Below are 19,259 nucleotides of genomic sequence, written 5' to 3'. Positions count from 1 at the left end.
TCTGTTGCAGATCTCAATATCCTCTGCAAATAGACAACCTTTACCTTCTTCTATCCCTTCCGCAGTGTTTTTCACAAAGATATTGAAAAGAACCGGTGATAACACCGATCCTTTTGGCACTGTTCTCTCTTCAGAATAGGTTCCATTTACCATTACACACTGTCTTCTATCCATCAACCAGTTTGTAATCCACGCCACCACCTTGGCGCTCACGCCACCACCTTGGCGCTCACGCCAAGCTTCTCATTTTATTCACAAGCCTCATATGTGGGACTGTATCAAAAGCTTAGCTGAAATGCAAGTAAATCACATCGAGAGGTCTTCCTCGATCCAGTTCTTTAGTCACCCAATCAAAACAATCAATCAGATTTGTCTGACAGGACCTTCTTCTAGTGAATCCATTCTCCCCTGAGTCCTGTAATCCTCCTAAATGTAAATAGTTCATTATCCTTTCCTTCAGTAGAGTCTCCATTAATTTTCCCAAGGTGAGGTTAACCGGCCTGTAGTTTACAGCTTCCTCTCTGCTACCACTCTTGTGATGCAGGACCACCACCACTCTTCTCCAATCACTCAGCACTACCCTGTTTCCAGGGATCTATTGAACAGGCCATGCAGCGGACCCGCCAGCACATCTCTGAGCTTTGTCAGTATTCTGGATGGACCTCATCCGGTCCCATGGCCTTTGACAGCTTTGTTTTCTTAACTCTTCCCATACATTCTCTTCTGTAAACAGTGTCATCTATTCCATCTCCAGTTACGGTCTTGTCAACCAGCAATGGTCCTTTTCCAGGGTCGTCTTTAGTGAACACTGAACTGAAGTATTTGTTTAATATTTCTGCCATTTCTTCAATTCTCTCCACACAATGTTCCTTGTCAACTTTCAATTTTACTATACCACTTCAGGCCTCCCCTCCTTCTCTGATATATCTGAAAAATGTTTTGTCTCCTCTCTTTACCTCTTTGGCAATTCTTTCTTCCGCTTCACTTTTTGCTTTCGTGATTTCTTTCTTCGTCTCCCTCATTTTTAACAGATGTTCTTCCTTGTGTTCTTTAGACTTCTCGAATGCTGTTCTTTTTGCTTTAATTTTTTCTTCCACGTCCTTAGAGAGCCAGATCAGTTTCTTTTTCCTCTTACTCTTCTTTAATTTCCTAACATATAGATTTGTTGCCTTTGAGCTAGCTTCTTTTAATTTGGCCCACCTTTGTTCCACCTCACCCATTTTCTCCCAGTCTTCCAGTTCTTCCTCCACGTACATCCCCGTTTTGTCAAATTTTGTATTTCTGAAATTCAAAACTCTGGTCTTTGAGTGACATCTCTGTTTCCTATTTCCGATATCGAGCCATATCGTCTGATCACTACTGCTCTGGTAAGCCCGTTCCTGAGATGCTATCCCCATTGGTCAACACTATATCAAGGATCACACTCTCCCTTGTGGATTCCATTACCATTTGTTTGAGCACCTTAAAGGGCATCTACTCTCTCTACTTTCTGTAGATTCCACAGAAGGGATGCTCCAAACCACATCTGGCAGATTAAAATCTCCAGCAAGCAACACTTCTCCCTTATTTCCCAACTTTTGGATGTTCTTGGTCAGGTCTCTGTCCAGTTCATCCATTTAGGTTGGAGGCCTGTAGATCACACCAGTAAAAATGGAAGCACCACATTCTCTTTTTAGGACATTCCCTAATGCTTATTCTTTACCCTACGTCCCTAGCAATTCAGTTGTTTGGATATTGTTTTTAACATGAAGAGCTACTCCTCCCCCTTTTCTGTCCTCTCTGTCCTTCCTTAAGTTATAGCCCAGGATGGATGCATCCCAATCATGACTCAGTGAACCATGTCTCCGTAACAGCAACAATGTCCAATTCTGCCTCTACCATGAGGGCCTGCAGGTCTGGGATTTTATTGCTCAAACTACGAGCATTTGTGGTCATAGTTTTCCAGCTGCTCTTCTTAATTGCGGTTTCTTTTTTTTTTTTTTAAACTGATTGATTTTATTACTTTGTCTTCCCTCTTCCTGTATTTCTTGGGGGTGATATTCCAATTTTACTGGCCACCTCCTGCCACCCCCACTTCGTAGTTTAAATGCCTGAATTTTTCACTTAGCATCCTCTTGGACTGCAAGAGAGCCTTAGCCTTCTATCTGGAGTGGACAGAAGCTCATAGACAGTCCACCCAACTTTTATTTCTTTTGATAGGAATAGGTGGGAGTTGCCATTTCCAAACAGACACTATCCAATTGGCTAGCAGATTGCATCTCCTTCTGTTATGCCCAGGCAGTACTGCAGCTTGGGGGTCATGTCAAGGCTCATTCTGTCAGAGCAGTGGCAACGTTGGCGGTCCAATTGTGAGCAGTTCCTGTGGAGATCTTCAAGGTTGCAATGTGGAGTTCTCTTCACACATTCACATCCCATTACTGTCTCGATAAGGATGGCCAACATGACAGGTTCGGCCATTCTTTCCTTAGGAATCTCTTCAATGATAAAACCTCCCTGCTAGAGCCCATTGTTTTGGTTTAGGCTGTCTCCCTCTCTGTAACTAATGACACTGTGGTTGTGCCTGGTGGTACCTAGTTGGTGTCTGTTGGTCCCCTTTTGTGTTGGGGAGCAGCCTGTAGCTAGGGATTCAGCTATGTGTGAGAACTACCACTCTGCTTGTCCTAGGAGAAAGCAGAGTTGCTTATCTGTAACAGGTGTTCTCATAAGAACATAAGATATGCCATACTGGGTCAGACCAAGGGTCCATCAAACCCAGTATCCTGTTTCCAACAGTAGCCAATCCAAGTCACAAGTACCTGCAAGTACCCAAACATTAAATAAATCACAAGCTACTATTGCTTATTAATTAATAGCAGCTTAAGGATACTTAACCAAACCTAGGAACTTATCCAAATCTTTTTTAAACCCAGTTACACTAACTGCTGTAACCACATTCTCTGGCAATGAATTCCAGAGCTTAACTATGTGCTGAATGAAAAAGAATTTTCGATTTGTTTTAAATGAGCTACTTGCTAACTTCATGGCGTGCCCCCTGGTCCTTCTGTTATCTGAGAGAGTAAATAACTGGTTTACATTAACTTTTTCAAGTCCTTTCATGATTTTGTAGACCTGTATCATATCCCCTCTGTCGTCTCTTCTCCAAACTGAACAGCCCTAACTTCTTTAGCCTTTCCTCATAGGGCAGCCGTTCAGTGCCCCTTATCATTTTGGTCACATTTCTCTGTACTTTCTCCATTGCAACTATATCTTTTTTTTTTTTTTTTAGATGTGGTGACCAGAATTGCAGACAAGTATTCAAGATGCGGTCTCACCATGAAGAGATACAGAGGCATTATGACATCCATCCTTTTATTTACCATTCCCTTCCTAATAATTCCTAACATTCTGTTTGCTTTTTTAATCGACATAGCACATTTAGTCGATGATTTCAATTTATTTCCCACTATGATGCCTAGATCTCTTTCCTGGGTGGTAAATCCTAAGATAGAAGCTAACATTGTGTAACTACAGGCACGGTTATTTTTCCCTATATGTATCACTTTGCACTTGTCAACGTTAAATTTTATCTGCTATTTGGAAGCCCAATCTTCCAGTCTCACAAGATCCTCTTGCAATTCATCACAATCTGCTTGAGGTTTAACTACTACGCATAATTTTGTGTCATCCACAAATTTGATCACCTCACTCATCATACCCCTTTCCAGATCATTTATAAATATATTGAAAAGCACCACTCCAAGAACAGATCCCTGAGGCATTCCACTGTTTACCTTTTTCCACTGTACCAGCTTGCAATCCACAAAAGTACGTCACCTCCTGTCTCATGACTTTTTAGTTTTCTTAGAAGCCTCTCATATGGGACTATGGGATTAGGTAACACTTTTTTCTTATTATCCAATAGTGCCTTCAATTGCTCAGGAGCAAAAAAAAACCATAGGTAACATTATCCATTTTTAGTATACAACAGCATGGGTATCTAAGCATAAATACAGCTCCCATGGATCGAGCTTTCTTGCCTCATGGCAAGGAACCCTCTCCTCCTATCTTGGGTAACTTTGGCCAGATCGGGGAACACTTGTACACCTTACCCATAAACTCCACTCTCATATTTTGAAAATAATTCCTCATAATTAAACTGAGGTCCTGTGAATATATAAAAGACACTAGGAGGGTAGTAGCCCTCTCTATTATCTCAGGCATAGAAGTCTCTAGAAAGACAGTTAAATTTGCCATATCAATTGTAGGTGCCACTTCTTCTTCTCTTGTTTTTACATGAGGTAGAAAATATACTTTGTTGAAAACTGGTATATTTTCAGGTGCAATTTTCAATATCTCAGTCATATATTTCTTTAGGGTTATCCTGGGTTGTTCTCCCAGAACCTTAGGAAAATTAATAAACATAAGGTTCAAGTTTCTGGTCTTGTTTTCCAATTGTTCCATTTTCCTATTCAGGATAACTCTGTCTTGCACTAAAGCCACCTGGATATCTTGAAACTTCTTAGTTTGTTCCTCCAACTGTTGGATCCTCTGTATTTGATTCGCAGTCCTTGAGTTAAAGTCTTGGGTAACTGTTTCTAGTTGTAAGGAAACACGTTTTTGCTGCAAGGAAACTGTTTGTAATGCTACCCCCATCTGGGCCATCAGTCCCCCATAAGGAGTCCATGGTAACTACCAAGGGTTTGGGAAACATGGTTTTTGCAGCTTCAGACTGCACAACTTCACCAGTTAAGGCATTTAATGAAAACACAGCCTCAGGAATGAGGCTTGTCACCTGCAAATCCGCCAAGTTTTCCCCTTCCAGGCCTTGTTCATTTCTCCCACTTCCCACGGTGGCACCCACAGCTGCATCATCTAATCCCATCAGGGTGCTTCTGCACTCACCGGGCTTGAGAAATTCTGGGGAATCGGCACTGGAGGCATCCGAGAGTCCGGGGGGCTTAAGCTGGTCTCTCCAAGATCATTCACGGCTCCTCCCACGAGCATTTCAGCGGAGAACTGCTCCCCCGCTGTCCTGGAGGGAGAGAAGGGGCTGCGGGGTACACCCTTACTCTCCCTTTTCGCTTCGGAGGCATTTTGCAAGAAGAAGAGGTAAAAATCAGTAGAAACAAGCGATACAGGACAGCATTCAGAGCAGTGCTGCTACTCCTCTGCCATCTTGGCTCCGCCCCCCACCCCCACCCCCCCATCAAACCATTCTATCTAAATGTTTTGTGATTTTATTCTTTATAACAGTTTCCATGATTTTTCCTGGCACTGATGTCAGGCTCACTGGTCTGTGGTTTCCTAGATCACCCCTAGATTCCTTTTTAAATATTGGGGTTACATTGGCCATCTTCCAGTCTTCAGGTACAACGGATGATTTTAATGCTAGGTTACAAATTAATTCAAATAGGTCTGAAATTTCATTTTTTAGTTCTTTCAGAACCGTGGAGTGTATACCATCAGATCCAGGTGATTTACTACTCTTCATTTTGTCGATCAGGTCTACCACATCTTCCAGGTTCACCGTTATTTGGTTCAGTTCATCTGAATCATCAGCCATGAAAACCTTCTCCGGAACGGGTATCCTGCGATACCCCAACATCCTGCGATGGCTTTATTTACCCTAAGTGCTCTTTTAACCCCTCATTCATCTAATGGTCCAACTGACTCCCTCACAGGATTTCTGCTTCAGATATATTTTAAGAAGTTTTTATTGTGAGTTTCTGCCTCTACTGCCAACTTCTTTTCAAATTCTCTCTTAGCCTGTCTTATCAATGTCTTATATTTAACGTGCCACTGCTTATGCTTTATCCTATTTTCTTCTTATGGATCATTCTTCCAATTTTTGAATGAAAATCTTTTTGGCTAAAATAGCCTCTTTCACCTCATCTTTTAACCATGCCAGTAATTATTTTCCCTTCCTTCCACTTTTCTTAATTCATGGAAAACATCTGGACTGTGTTTCTACTATGGGTGATTTTCTTTTTCTTTTTCTTTTTTTTTTTAACTATTTTTCTCATCTTATCAAAGTTTCCTTTTTGAAAGTTTAGCGCTGGAGCCATGAATTTACTTACTGTCCCCCCTTCCTGTCAGTAATTCAAATGTGATCATATTATGATCACTATTGCCAAGCGGCCCCACCACCGTTACCTCTCTCACCAAATCCTGCATTCCACTGAGAATTAGATTTAAAATTGTTCCCTGTCTCATCTGTTCCTGAACTAGTTGCTCCAAAAAACTGTTATTTATTCCTTCCAGGAACTTTATCTCTCTAGCATGTCCTGATGGTTCACTTACCCAGTCAATATTGGGGTAGTTGAAATCTCCCATTATTACTGCCAATTTGGTTAGCTTCCCTAATTTCTCTTAGCATTTCACTGTCCTTCTTACCATCTTGACCAGGTGGACGGTAGTATACACCAATCACTATACTCTTCCCCAACACACAAGGGATTTCTACCCATAAAGATTCAATTGTGCATTTAGTCTCATGCAGAATCTTTATCCTGTTTGACTCTATGCCATCTTGGACAAAAAGCGCCACCAAGATGCTCCTCTCCTGGTATAGCACTAGCCCATTGGTTGTCCTCTCTCCACCAAGTCTCTGAGATGCCAATTAAGTCTGTCATCATTCACTGCTATACATTGTAATTCTCCCATCTTACTTCTTAGACTTCTGGCATTAGCATCCAAACATTTCAAGGTGTGTGTTTTGTTTGTATTTACATTATGCTTTTAAGTTGTCAGGGATAAATTGGAATCTCTTAGCTCAGGGGAGCTTTTAATTATAGGCACTTGAACTACTTTTGTTGTTATTGGAACCTCTCTGTTGGGATGCCCTAACTCTAATGCTTCATTAGTATCCTTTGAAGATACCTCCCTCCAAACCATGCGCTGCTGAGCAATTGACAGCTTTCCCCTTTGTTCTAGTTTAAAAGCTGCTCTATCTCCTTTTTAAAGGTTAGCGCCAGCAGCCGGCTTCCACCCTAGTTAAGATGGAGCCCATCCCTTCGGAAAAGACTTCCCCAAAAGGTTCCCCAGTTCCTAACAAAACTGAATCCCTCTTCCTTGCACCATCGTCTCATCCATGCATTGAGACTCCGGAGCTCTGCCTGCCTCTGGTGACCTGCGCATGGAACAGGGAGCATTTCAGAGAATGCTTCCATGGGAGTTCTGGATTTCAGCTTTCTACCTAACAGGTCGATACAGTTATGCCGCGTTAGAGTGCGGCAGTGCAGGGCGCACCCTCGTTCCCCGCACGCACAGTTCTCTTCACATATCGCTCGATACTCTATTCAAATTGCTTGCAAATGCAAGCCGCGTCTGCGAAGCGTTAGGCGAAGTGTTAGGCCCGCGCAACCCATTTTACTGTATAGGCGCTTAATACAGCGCCTATACAGTATCCTGGGTGCGCTGCTACCTGTCATTTCAAATGTCATTTCAACTGACATTTGAAATGACAGGTACCAGAAAGTGGATGGTTTCCCCCCTCCCGAAGCAAGGCGGGAGGGGGGAAACCATCAAAACTAAAACAACCAAAACTAAAACAAAAGTTGTTATATAGATGTCATATATATATACCTAGATGTTATCAACCTAATAAACGAAGGTTGACCGACGTGCCACAAATGCGCAGTAGAGAGCAGCTCTACCGCGCATGCGAGCACGTCGGTCACAGTGTGCCTCTTAAAAATAAAAATGGCGCTGTAGGAGCGGCAGGAACGGCGGCCTGAAGACCCGGAGCGGCGGCGGCAGCACCGGCCCAAAGACCCGGAGCGGCGGCGGCACCGGCCCGAAGACCCGGAGTGACGGCCCGAAGACCCGGAGCGGCAGGAGCGGCGGCCCGAAGACCCGGAGCGGCGGCGGCATGCGCGCGAGGGAGGGACTTCCCTCCCTCGCGCGCATGCCGCCGCCGCTCCGGGTCTTTGGGCCGCCGCTGCCGCTCCAGCCCGGGTCTTCGGGCCGCCGCTGCCGCTCCCGCCGCTCTGGGTCTTCGGGCCGCCGCTCCGGGTCTTCGGGCCGCCGCCGCCACTCCGGGTCTTCGGGCCGCCGCTCCCGGTCTTTGGCGGAGATCGACTGAGGGGAGGAGGGAGGGGGGAGAGAGGAGTGACTGAGGGGAGGAGGGAGGGGGGAGTGACTCGGGGGAGGAGGGAGGGGGGAGTGACTCGGGGGAGGAGGGAGGGAGGAGTGACTCGGGGGAGGAGGGAGGGAGGAGTGACTCAGGGGGAGGAGGGAGGGAGGAGTGACTCAGGGGAGGGAGGAGTGACTGAGGGGAAGAGGGAGGGGGGAGGGAGGAGTGACTCAGGGGAGGGGGGAGAGAGGAGTGACTCAGGGGAGGAGGGGAGAGAGGAGTAACTGGGGGGAGGGGGGAGTGACTGAGGGGAGTGACTGGGGGAGGGGGAGATGGGAGTGACTGAGGGAGGGGGGAGGGGGGAGAGAGAGGAGTGACTGAGGGGAGAGAGGGGGGAGGTGGGAGGGAGCATGAGGGGGAAGGAAATGATCCCAAAAAAAAATGTTAATGTAGCCGTTTTAACGGGCTTAACGGCTTGTATATATATATATATAAATACCTAGATGTCACTTTCCGAATCCCCCATCTCCACGCGTGTTTATCCAGGCGGCGGCAGGGGCTGGCGGGCGGGTGGGCGTGTGTTCTTCCAGGCGGAGAGAGCCGGCGGCGAAAGCAGCCTCCAGCAGCCCCCGCCGGCAGTGAATGAATGCACGCCTGTTTACGCCCGTGCAATTTCGGTGCTCAAGGCGTGACATCACGACGCTTGACGTCACGGCATGTGACTGCCTTGAGCGCCGAAATTGCACGGTCGTAAACAGGCGTGCATTCATTCACTGCCGGCGGGGGCTGCTGGAGGCCGCTTTCGCCGTCGGCTCCCTCCGCCTGGATGAACAGATGCCCACCCGCCCGCCGCCGCCGCCTGGATAAACGCGCGCCCATCCGCCCGCCACCTCCCGCCGCCTGGATGGACGGACACCCACCCGCCCGCCGGCTCCTGCCGCCGCCTCGATGACCGCACACCCGCCCACCCGTGTGGAGATGGGGGATTCGGAAAGTGCCATCTAGGTATATGTGTGTGTGTATGTATATATGTATATATATATATATATATATATATATATATATATATAAAACAACTTTAGCATTTTATGAGAACTGTAATTTTTTTTGTAAGCCGCTGTCAGCTCCCATACGGAACATGCGGGATGAAATAATTTTTTTAAGCAAATAACTAATGCAATCGGAGTTCCGTGCAGCATCGTTCATGCAAAAAGAAGGGCTGAATGCAGTTTGAAAGTGGGTTAGTATATATGGAAGTCGTCCATGGTGCAGGACTAACACCAGGTAGAGGGTAGGCGGTAAACTAACAGGCTAAGGACGCGGCAAAATAGCGGGTTACAAAGGAGATAATCGGAGCACGCGTCACAGTATCGGAGGGAATAGCTAATTCCTTCATTAAATAGCTAATTCGTTCATTTACATATGATGTACATGCTGGGTGTGGAAAGGGTTATGCGTCGGTTTCAAGAAGCGCTAAGGACGCGTGAAACTGGAGACTGTATCGCATGATTGCTTTACGCGTCCCAATTGCGCGCCCACAGCGAGTTGCAGACGAGGAATCTCCAACCGCACTTTACAGTATAGACCTGTAAGAGCCTAAATTTGGCTTCCAGAACCTCCCTCCCACACTTTCCTATGTTGTTGGTGTTCACATATACTATGACAGCCGGTTCCTCCCCAGCATTGTCTAAAATCCTATCTAGGTGACTCGTCAGGTCCATCAGCTGCGAACCAGGTAGGCATGTTACTAGGTGATCCTCACTCCCACCAGTCACCCAGCTGTCTACATTCCTAATAATCAAATCACCAACTATGACGGCCCGACCTAACCCTTTCCTCCTGGGCAGCAACCTTAGGAGGGACATCCTCGTGCGAGAGGGCAATGCATCATCTGGAGAGCAGGTCCTTGCTACAGGATCATTTCCTACTGCACCAGGTTGATGCTGTCCAATCATGAGATCTTCCTCCTCCAAGGGCTGCCAGTCTGGAGTTAGGATTTGACTACTATGTCTCTGAAGGTCTCATCTACATACCTCTCTGTCTGCCTCAGCTCCTTCTCTGCCATTCTAGATTCCAGAGATCAGACTTCTTCTCTGAGAGACAGGAACTCTTTGCATTGGATGCACATGTACAACTTCTCACCGGCGGTTAAAAAAATCATATATGTTACACTCGATGCAAAAGACTGGGAGGCCCCCTTCTTGCTTCTGGACTACTGCCTTCATTTTAAATTTGTTCAGTTCCTAGTTAAGTTTTAGATTGCTATGGGAGTAGGGATGCGTACAATTAGAGTCCTTAAAATGTATTGGTGTATTCACTATATATCTGATATAGACCTACAAGGGAATGATCAAACTCTTGATAAGATGTGGGGAATTTCTGAAAGTTAAAAGGCTTATTTTTTAATTTTTAATTTTATTATTTATTTATTTATTTATGTATTTATAATGTGAAAGACACACCTGCCTATAAATTATAGTATGAGCAGTGGGAGGGTTGGGAAATACAAACACACAAACTTCTGTTTATTGCCTGCCTTTCTGACTACCTATTTAAAACAAAACACAAAAATACACTTAATATACCCCAATAGTTTACTTCTCCCCAATACTTTTCAGTTCCCCAAGCAGTACTTACTGATTCTTTTCAGCCACCAGCAAGGTGATTCTCTCCTCTCGGTGCTCCCACTGGACAGCAGGATGTTAGTCCTCACGAAACCTGCCCGCCATCCTATGGAGTCTGGTTTCTCCTTATATTTTTTCATTTATTATAATTCTATGTTATAAGACTGAAGAGTGGGACCCCACTTGGATGCATGGTATAGGGCATGCTGGGCATGCTCAGTGTGCTTAGTCACAGAAACTGTAACATAAATTTTCCGTGCTGATGATGTCACCCACAGGTGAGGACTAACATCCTGCTGCCCCAGGTGAACACCTGTTACAGGTAAGGAACTCTGCTTTACATGAAGGTGATCTAAGAATACGGTTGATTTGGATATTTGGTTTACCCTAAATACTAAACCTGTTCACAGCCCTCAAGAACCAAAGTTGTACACCACTGCTTTACAAAATAAGGACTCCGGAGTGGGAAGAAGAGATTCTAATAAGGATGTAGTGTGTGCCTAACTTGGACCCTCTTTCATCCTCAAGTCTGCAAAAACTGAATTTGCCCGGAGGGACCCACAAAGGCAGTGGTTAAAGTTGGGCTGACTGTGATAAAGCTAATGGTGGCGTAAGGAGAGGGAAAACCTAGGATAGCATGATATACCGTACATCATGTGGCAGGGTTAAAGTGAAAGCATTCTGACACGGTTCCATTCTGCCTTGCTTGAATGAGATGCTGATGTTCCTACTGAAATTGCTTTGTCTTTTTCCAGTGCCCTCTTTCTAGATATTTATTTGTATTGTTAGTATTTTAATTCCTTTTTTCCACTCTTTTCAGTACCAAACTCCAATTCCAGAAAATTTAGCAAATTAGCAGCTAATAATACTTTTGAATGGCACAGTGCTGTATATTACATATCTGTGCATTATGCTACGACCTGTACCTCCTATCTGTCTGTCATGTTGTACAAATAGCTCCCAACAGTCAGCATTCTGGTGGGACAAAGCAGGATAGCATTCTGGCTCTGTGTCCCTGAAGGATTGAAGTTTGAGATTTATTCTTACTCCCTAGCTATTATATAAATCCTGGATGCAGTAAATGTATGGCCAATTTTGGATATAATGTCATTAATAGTGGTAATATACTTGACAGTATAGAAAGAATTTATATCTTCTTTGCTACACCATTGTTTATAAATTCATTATTGATAAGGAACTATACTATACTCATTTAAGATCATATAGTACAAAAAGTATATGGATAACTCTTGACTGATTAGATTAGCAACTGAAATATGTGCTTTTTATCTAAACACATTATAGCTTTGTCGGTTCATGTGATATCTCCTGCAGTTTGCTTTGTGAATTTTTTCCCCCCATTTTGGAGTTGGATGGCATTGAAACAAGCCCTGATACTAATAAAAAAAAAAAAAAAATGAAATTGACAACCTTATTTATTTTAGTGGCTGCAGGATGTAAATTAGAATTTTGAAAAGAATTATGCCTGAATTGTTCTGTTCAGTATAACCAAGTGCAAACACATAAACACTGAATTGATTTGAAAAGTCAATGCCTCAAGAAAAAGAATGATCAAACTGGAAAATGGTGAATATGAATAGACATTCAAAGGAGACATTAAGAAGCTCTGGGAAGTCGCAAGAAAGGCTGTTAATCTTCTTTATTGTCCGTGGCAAGAACAGTAAAAAAAAAGCCCACAATGAAATCAAGGAGAATGTCACAGCGTGTGAGCCTTTTGGCTATGGTGTGATTGACACAGCCTCACAGGCGAACCTGCTAGGCCTTCAGCGACAGCTGGCAAACCCACTTGGGTAGGGACAAGGTCAAGCTCTACCTATATGAGCCCCATTTCCCGAAGGTTGAGCCCTTGGTTTCTGAGGCTGGCAGGACTCAGATAAGAGTCCCGGTGAGAGGGCAGGCAAAGTCAGGAAGCAAGCCAAGGTCACAGCAGGTGGCAGACAGAAATGACAAGGTCCAGGCACGGGTTCAAGAAGGTAGAGATCAGACAACATCAAGGTCCAGGTGATGGTCAGGGCAGCGGCAATCAGACAGCATTGAGGTCCAAGCAAAGGTCAAAGCAAAAGAGGTCAGTCTGAAGAGCAGTAGGGAACTGAGACAAGGCAAAGACAGGGCAAAGCGGCTGGACGAGGCAGGAAAAAATATCAACACACACTGTATGGCAAAGCAGGAGACTTGTTGCTGAGGTGCTGGGTGGTAGAACTGAATTCCTTTACATACCAGAGCTGTGATGAGATCATTAGTCAGAGCCCACAGGAAATCCTGGCTGCATGGACTATAAAAGGTCTACAGGAAGTGCAGTTTGTTTCAATCAGGTCCTTGGTTGCAGCCCGCTACAGGAAGCTATGCTGGGAGTGTCTGGAGGTAAGGGTCATTACAGAAAAGAGAAGGTATCACCGTGGAAGTCATTTTCATTGCCAAAAATATAAATGAGATAAAAACCAGGAAGCTACAACTGATGTGTGAGATATTTCAGCAGTATGCCAGTGTTTTATCCTTTATTTTCACCTTTAAAAAAACAAACCGGAAATCGATCCAAGGTGGCTAACAGCAACAAACACAAGAAGAAGGATTGATGTAAAAATGGACTTTATTGAAGCTTGCCCGACTCTGGCCGAGTTTCGCTCAAAGAGCTGCCTCAGGGGCTTAAAAGCCACTTGGATTGGCTTTAGATCAACTTAGGGCTCACATGTAGCAAACTCAAAGAAGTGTTACTCAGCACCAGATGACTCCTGGGTCCTTTTTCAAATCAAGGCACTCTTTAACTGCTTACAGAGTGATGAAATTGCATTCCACACGCTGCTCAGCAATGATTAACGCAAAGGTCGGGCAAGCTTCAATAAAGTCCATTTTTACATCGATCCTTCTTCTTGTGTTTGTTGCTGTTTTTCACCTTTTAATGCAAACTATATAAAGAAAAAAGAAAACCTTACTAAAAAATTGTTGGATATAGATGAAAAAGCAATAATATGGTATATATCAGTTACATTTTGTATTTCTATATGCATAATACTGTTCTGCATGTTAAGCCGTTTAAAAATATATTGTAACAGTATATGTAGGCAGATACAATCTGCTTGGGGACTTCCTACCCACCCTGCTCAAGAAAAGAGTATCTCTAAGCTCTCTGCTTAACAAGCTTGATTACCTACACTCCTCTAGCTCTTTTTATCAAACTTTCTTATCCTTACCACTCATTTTACTAAGGATATTTCCCAGCTGTCCTCCGTATAAACCTGACTACCTGCTAGAGATCATTCCTTCTCTTGTTCTTGACAGGGAACCATAGCCAATTCAGCCTGTTGCTCGTCTTAGGAGATTTGCTATCTCCCACTGATTTTATTTGAGAATGTGCCAAAGTCCTACCACTACTGTATGTTGGTTGACCTGACCTTGATTTAGGAGCTTAACACAGCTGTTCTCTGCATAATCTGCCTGAAATAATCCTCCACATGCTAGATTCCCGTATGTCTCCTACATGCTGATGTTCTGACATTGTAATCCCTCCATTCCCCATCAAAGGATAGAATGGAAAACCTATGTAGATTGTGCGGTCCTGAAAGGCAGTTCTCACCTACCACTAGCAGAGGTCTTTGTGGGCTTCTGGGACTATCTGGCCAGTTCTCTCAGCTCCATGTCATGTTTTGCTGGTACAAACATGACAAGTGCAGTAAATATTTCATAGTCCATGTAATCTTCAAAGAAAATTTTATTAATTCAATGACGGCAACTCCACTGTTTCAATATATAATTCTTTCAAAGGGTCCCCCGACACAGACCCCGTGTTTTGCCAAAGGCTGCGTCAGGAGGGCAATAGTTTTAACAATAATCTGTAAATACAAACACATGAATTAGCAATGGACTATGTGAAGAGGGCAAAATAACCAACACACTATTGTGATAATGAAATAAAATAAATCATACATACCGTTGTAATCAATAATACTTCACAGAGAGCGCGTAAGTGTACGGGTACTGGAGTTTTAAACAATACTCAAAAAAAAAAAGGCATGAAAAAACTGAGCCAATTGGCGTTACAGAGACAAGGAGCCAATCAGGTTACAGATAGACTGGGACCAATCAGAACCAAGTGAAAAAGCTCCATTCTAATTCTTTGTTTAAACCATTTGGTGTAACAGTATCTAGAGTATATATCCATTTCTGTTCTTTTCGAATTAAATACTCCGAATAGTTTCCTCTCAAGTGGGGGGTGACCACCTCAAGTACAAAGAAATTTAAATCTGAGAGAGAATGCGAGGACTGAATCCAATGATCGACCAATGGAGCGTTTTCACGGAGGTTCCTAATGTTGGATCGGTGCTCTATGATCCTCATTTTGATCATTCTAGTTGTCTTTCCCACACAGAGTTTTGGACACGGGCATCTAATCACATAGACCACCCCCGAAGAGTTACAATCTGAGACCCCATATAGCACGAAAGTTTTCTTTGACGTCAGATGTGTGAAAGAAGACATAGTATCTGTAAAGGGACACACTGAGCAGTGACCGCAAGGCTTATGTTCATCCCTACTCGAAGGTTTTGCATTGATGGTGTGGAGATCCGGATGTGTTAGCATGTCTCGAAGGTTTTTGCCCCATCGATACATAAACTGTAATGAGCTTTGAAAAACATTGTTAAGGGAAAGTGAAATCCAATGTTTACGAATGTTAGTAACAGACTTACTAAGAGTAGAAAAAGGTAATATACAATTAACCATAGCATCCAGAGCTCGTCTAAATGCTTTTTTCAATATCCTGTTTGGGTACCCCCTCTTGCTAAACCGAGCAGTCATCTCCTTAGCTTTGGATATAAATTCAATCTTCGAGGAGCACAACCGTCGCAGTCTTAGAAACTGACCCGTGAGTATGTTATTCTTAAGGACCCTCAGATGACAACTGTCAAAGGTTATTCCGATCAGTCTCTTTCCGAAAGATCATAGTAGAGAAGCGTGTATTGTTGGAAACAGGATGCTGGGCTTGATGGACCCTTGGTCTGACCCAGTATGGCATTTTCTTATGTTCTTATGTTCTTAAAATATCCAAATATCCAAAAATGAAATCTGAGATAAGTGAATGTTGTAGTAAAATTGTAAATTGCTATTGCATTTGTTCAACCAGTCAAGAAACACAAAAAAACTGTATATCGGTACCAAGCCAGATTAGGAAAACATTGTCAATGTTTCTGAGCCACAAATTTATAAATACAAACCAATTTGAGGAACAGATAAAAGTTTCTTCGAAATCTGTCACGTACAGGCACGCCAGGCTAGGGGCCCGGCGCACGTAACCTTTTTAAAAACCGGCCCAAAGCTTTTATTCTCTCTTCTCTCCTTTCTTTTCTCTCTCTTAATGTTCTGTGCTGTAACTTGCATAACATCTCACTGTTTTGTTTTGATTTTTTAATAGGTGACACAAGAAGAACAGGCAGCTAACCACACGGTGATGATCCAGGAGGCTTTGCAGCAGGCTTCCGTGGAGCTGGGTGAACAGCATCACCTAGTGGTCTCATCTGATGAAGTAGAGGGAATAGAGACTGTCACAGTCTACACTCAAGGAGAAGAGGCCTCTGAATTTATAGTATACGTGCAAGAAGCCGTGCAGCCGGTGGAAGAACAGACAGTGGCACAATCTGTGCAAGAAATCTGAAAATTGACGCTCGTGGGATAAGTTCCTGGTATAGCTCGGACAAAGCTAGAATATTTTTCTAAATTCAGAAAATACCCATTTTTATACTTTTAGTAAGCAACATTCTGGAGCTTTCAAACGTGTTGCACAGTACTTCATACTCTGCTTTGCCACAGAAAGGTAGTCTGTTGATGTAAACTCTGTGTTTCCAGAATGTTTAAAGCCTTGCTGCATCCTGCTGTCTGAGCGGAGGCTAGTTAGATGAATCCAGCACAGGAACCAAATTCAAAAGAAACTCCAGCTTTTTCAACCAAGCCCCCTTCTTTGATTTGATTCTCTGACTTGCACCATTCTGCACCTCACAACATTTAAGAAGCAACTGTGATAAGGATGCTGTTGACCCTTAACAGTGACAAGGCTACATTTCATGTTTGTTTGGGAAGACGTTTTTTAATACAATGAGTATGGAGTATCATCCAGATTCTTTATCAAGTATGATCTGAGGCATCATGAACTGTCGAAGTAAAAAAAAGAAAATGCATTACCTGTACATTTTTGAGCTGGATAAAAAAAAAATACAGTATATATTTTTAATTTCACATCTTAGCATTTCCAGCTTTAAAAATATTACTGGCCCACAAAAAGAAAATGAAGTTGTACAGTGCTTGTACATGCCTGTTTCCTTATAAGGTTGGTAAGCTCTGAGCTGCATTAGAGGAACAAAAGCAAAAAGCCTTCCTAAGAGAAAAATTCAACTGTAATAATCTTGTATTGGATGCAACAAAAATTGAATCTTTCTGCTCAATAAGACTGGAAAGACTGGACAGAAAGATATCCCAGCACAGTGCTAGTTTCCTGCTCTGCTTTTTTCTGTTTGAATGTTCATTTATTAAAATACAGCGTTTTCAGTGTGATAAGGCCCACTCTTAAATTAAAATAAACGTATTTTTGTTATTCTATTAGAGAATAATGCCAAAGCACGGTGGCACACTTATTTTAATAATAAATGCACAGGATAGTGATCAACACTGTCACCTAAGATTTCATCACATTATTTACTCAATAAAACCAATAGAGGGAAATGCCACCTCTGCCTAGAAGGGTATTGGTGTTACATGTAAGTGTCAATGGTAAGGAATAAGGTTGCCTTTTCATTCTCAGGATTTTCAATTAGGACATTGAGGTTTCCATGACTGTCCTCAATTGACCATTAGTATTTTGCAGTGTTTATGAGCTAAGCCAATCAAAACCCTAGGATTAGTATACTATATGGAAAAGTGTGATAAACTGTTCCTCGAAGTTCTTGTTTCTTCTTCCTTATGCTAATCTTTGAGTTCTGGCTGGGGGAGGTGATCAGTCTTCAGTAGCAATGTGAGGTAATGAAAAGTTGCTGAGTGTGATATATTACAAAGTACTATGTAGTTCTAATTAATGGATTTAATCTAGTGATGATATATATATGTTACTTTGTTATGTCACACTGTTTCCCCAGCAACTCTTACATTAACCTGTATGCAGGTTTATTTTGAAAATAACATTCAGCTACTCTATACCATACATATGGAATGCATGCTAAGGACTGCACCAATAATAAAATTGTAATTGCTGTCAAAGAGCAATCCATGCTATATAAGGAACCTATGAAATGTTCTGTTCATAAAACTGTTCCTATTGGGGCATGTCATAAACCGAGTCGCTACTAAAATTTTCAACATAGTTTATACATTTCACTTTTTTTATAACAATAAATTGACTCTGAAAGTTTACAGATTGTGAAAGTGAAATTTTAAAAAGCTGTTTCTCACTGAGTTTTCATGTTAAATTTCAGCTTGTTTTTTTTTATAGGCTAGAAATGATAGTTTGAAAGTAAGAAGTTGCAGGCTTAACTTCCTTTATAAAGATTCCTGACATGACAAATTCTTGCCCTCCAGATGGGATAAAGATGCTATATTCCTCTTATCGGTCTAAAAGAATTTCCTATGACAAGGGTGGCCGACTTCAGTCCTCGAGAGCCACAAACAGGCCAGGTTTTCAGGATATCCACAATGAATATGCATGAGGCAGATTTGCATACAATGGAGGCAGCGCATGCAAATCTATCTCATACATATTCATTGTGGATATCCTGAGAACCTGGCCCGTTCGTGGCTCTCAAAGACTGGAGTCAGCCATCCCCCACCCTATGAGTTAGGATTTGAAATAGTGAAAATTGTCTGATTCGCCCCATCTATTGAATGTTGCCTGAGGGACCTGATGACTTACCCCCACCAAACATAGCTTTTCTATGCATTATTGCCAAAACATTTATTAATCAGGACAAAACAAATAGTCCATATTTATATTGCCATATGACTTGTTAGATAAAGACAACCTTAAGGACTATATTAAATGTCTTTCAGACTTGTTCTTTTCATTTTTATCAAACATATATATTGTGGAAGAATATTTTATAAAGTTGTGACAAAGGTACTTTCAGTTTAATCCGTGCAAAACCAAGTTTCCTGTCGTGTAGCCAGATGGACTCAGAACAAATGGGTATAGTATGCTCGTGCTAGCAGTTGGAGACGGATCTGACGTCAGCACGGGTCTATATATACCCCCACAGGAAGCATAGCAACTTAGTAATTTCCGTCTCCAAAGCAGTTTGGAGAGCCTGCATGCTCGCTGAGCATGTTTCCAAATCTACTTTCTACTTTCTTTTTACTAAAACTTCTACAGCACCATCGAGCCCTGCACTCCTGCGGTGATACCCTAAGGTTCCTCCCCCAGTTGAGTTTCCCGGGGTGATTTCCGTGATCCCCCGGAGGTTTAAGTCCTCGGTCCGGTGGCCGAATCGCAGCAGGGACATAGCCCCCGGGCGAGGTTCGGGTGAGGCATACGAGGCGCCTTGGTCCCGGCGTGGACGAGGCAGCGGGTGCATTTCCTCAAAGCGCGGCGG

The 19,259-nt window shown here is 43.1% G+C and overlaps 1 protein-coding gene across 1 annotated transcript in view; it reads left to right on the top strand.

Annotated features, from left to right (window-relative positions):
- Window positions 1–18,087, top strand: part of ZFAT (zinc finger and AT-hook domain containing) — a 466,784-nt gene extending 448,697 nt beyond the window's left edge. The window contains exon 16 of the mRNA XM_029592065.1: window positions 16,103–18,087. Within this exon, the coding sequence (XP_029447925.1) occupies window positions 16,103–16,342 (240 nt within the window). The 3' untranslated portion in view covers window positions 16,343–18,087. The remainder of the gene's footprint in view (window positions 1–16,102) is intronic.
- The last annotated feature ends 1,172 nt before the right edge of the window (window positions 18,088–19,259 follow it).

The sequence above is a fragment of the Rhinatrema bivittatum genome, chromosome 2 (assembly GCF_901001135.1).
Source record: "Rhinatrema bivittatum chromosome 2, aRhiBiv1.1, whole genome shotgun sequence".
NCBI classification, from domain to species: domain Eukaryota; kingdom Metazoa; phylum Chordata; class Amphibia; order Gymnophiona; family Rhinatrematidae; genus Rhinatrema; species Rhinatrema bivittatum.
The sequence above is the reverse complement of the archived record's forward strand: the minus strand, read 5'-3'. Positions and strand labels throughout refer to the sequence as shown.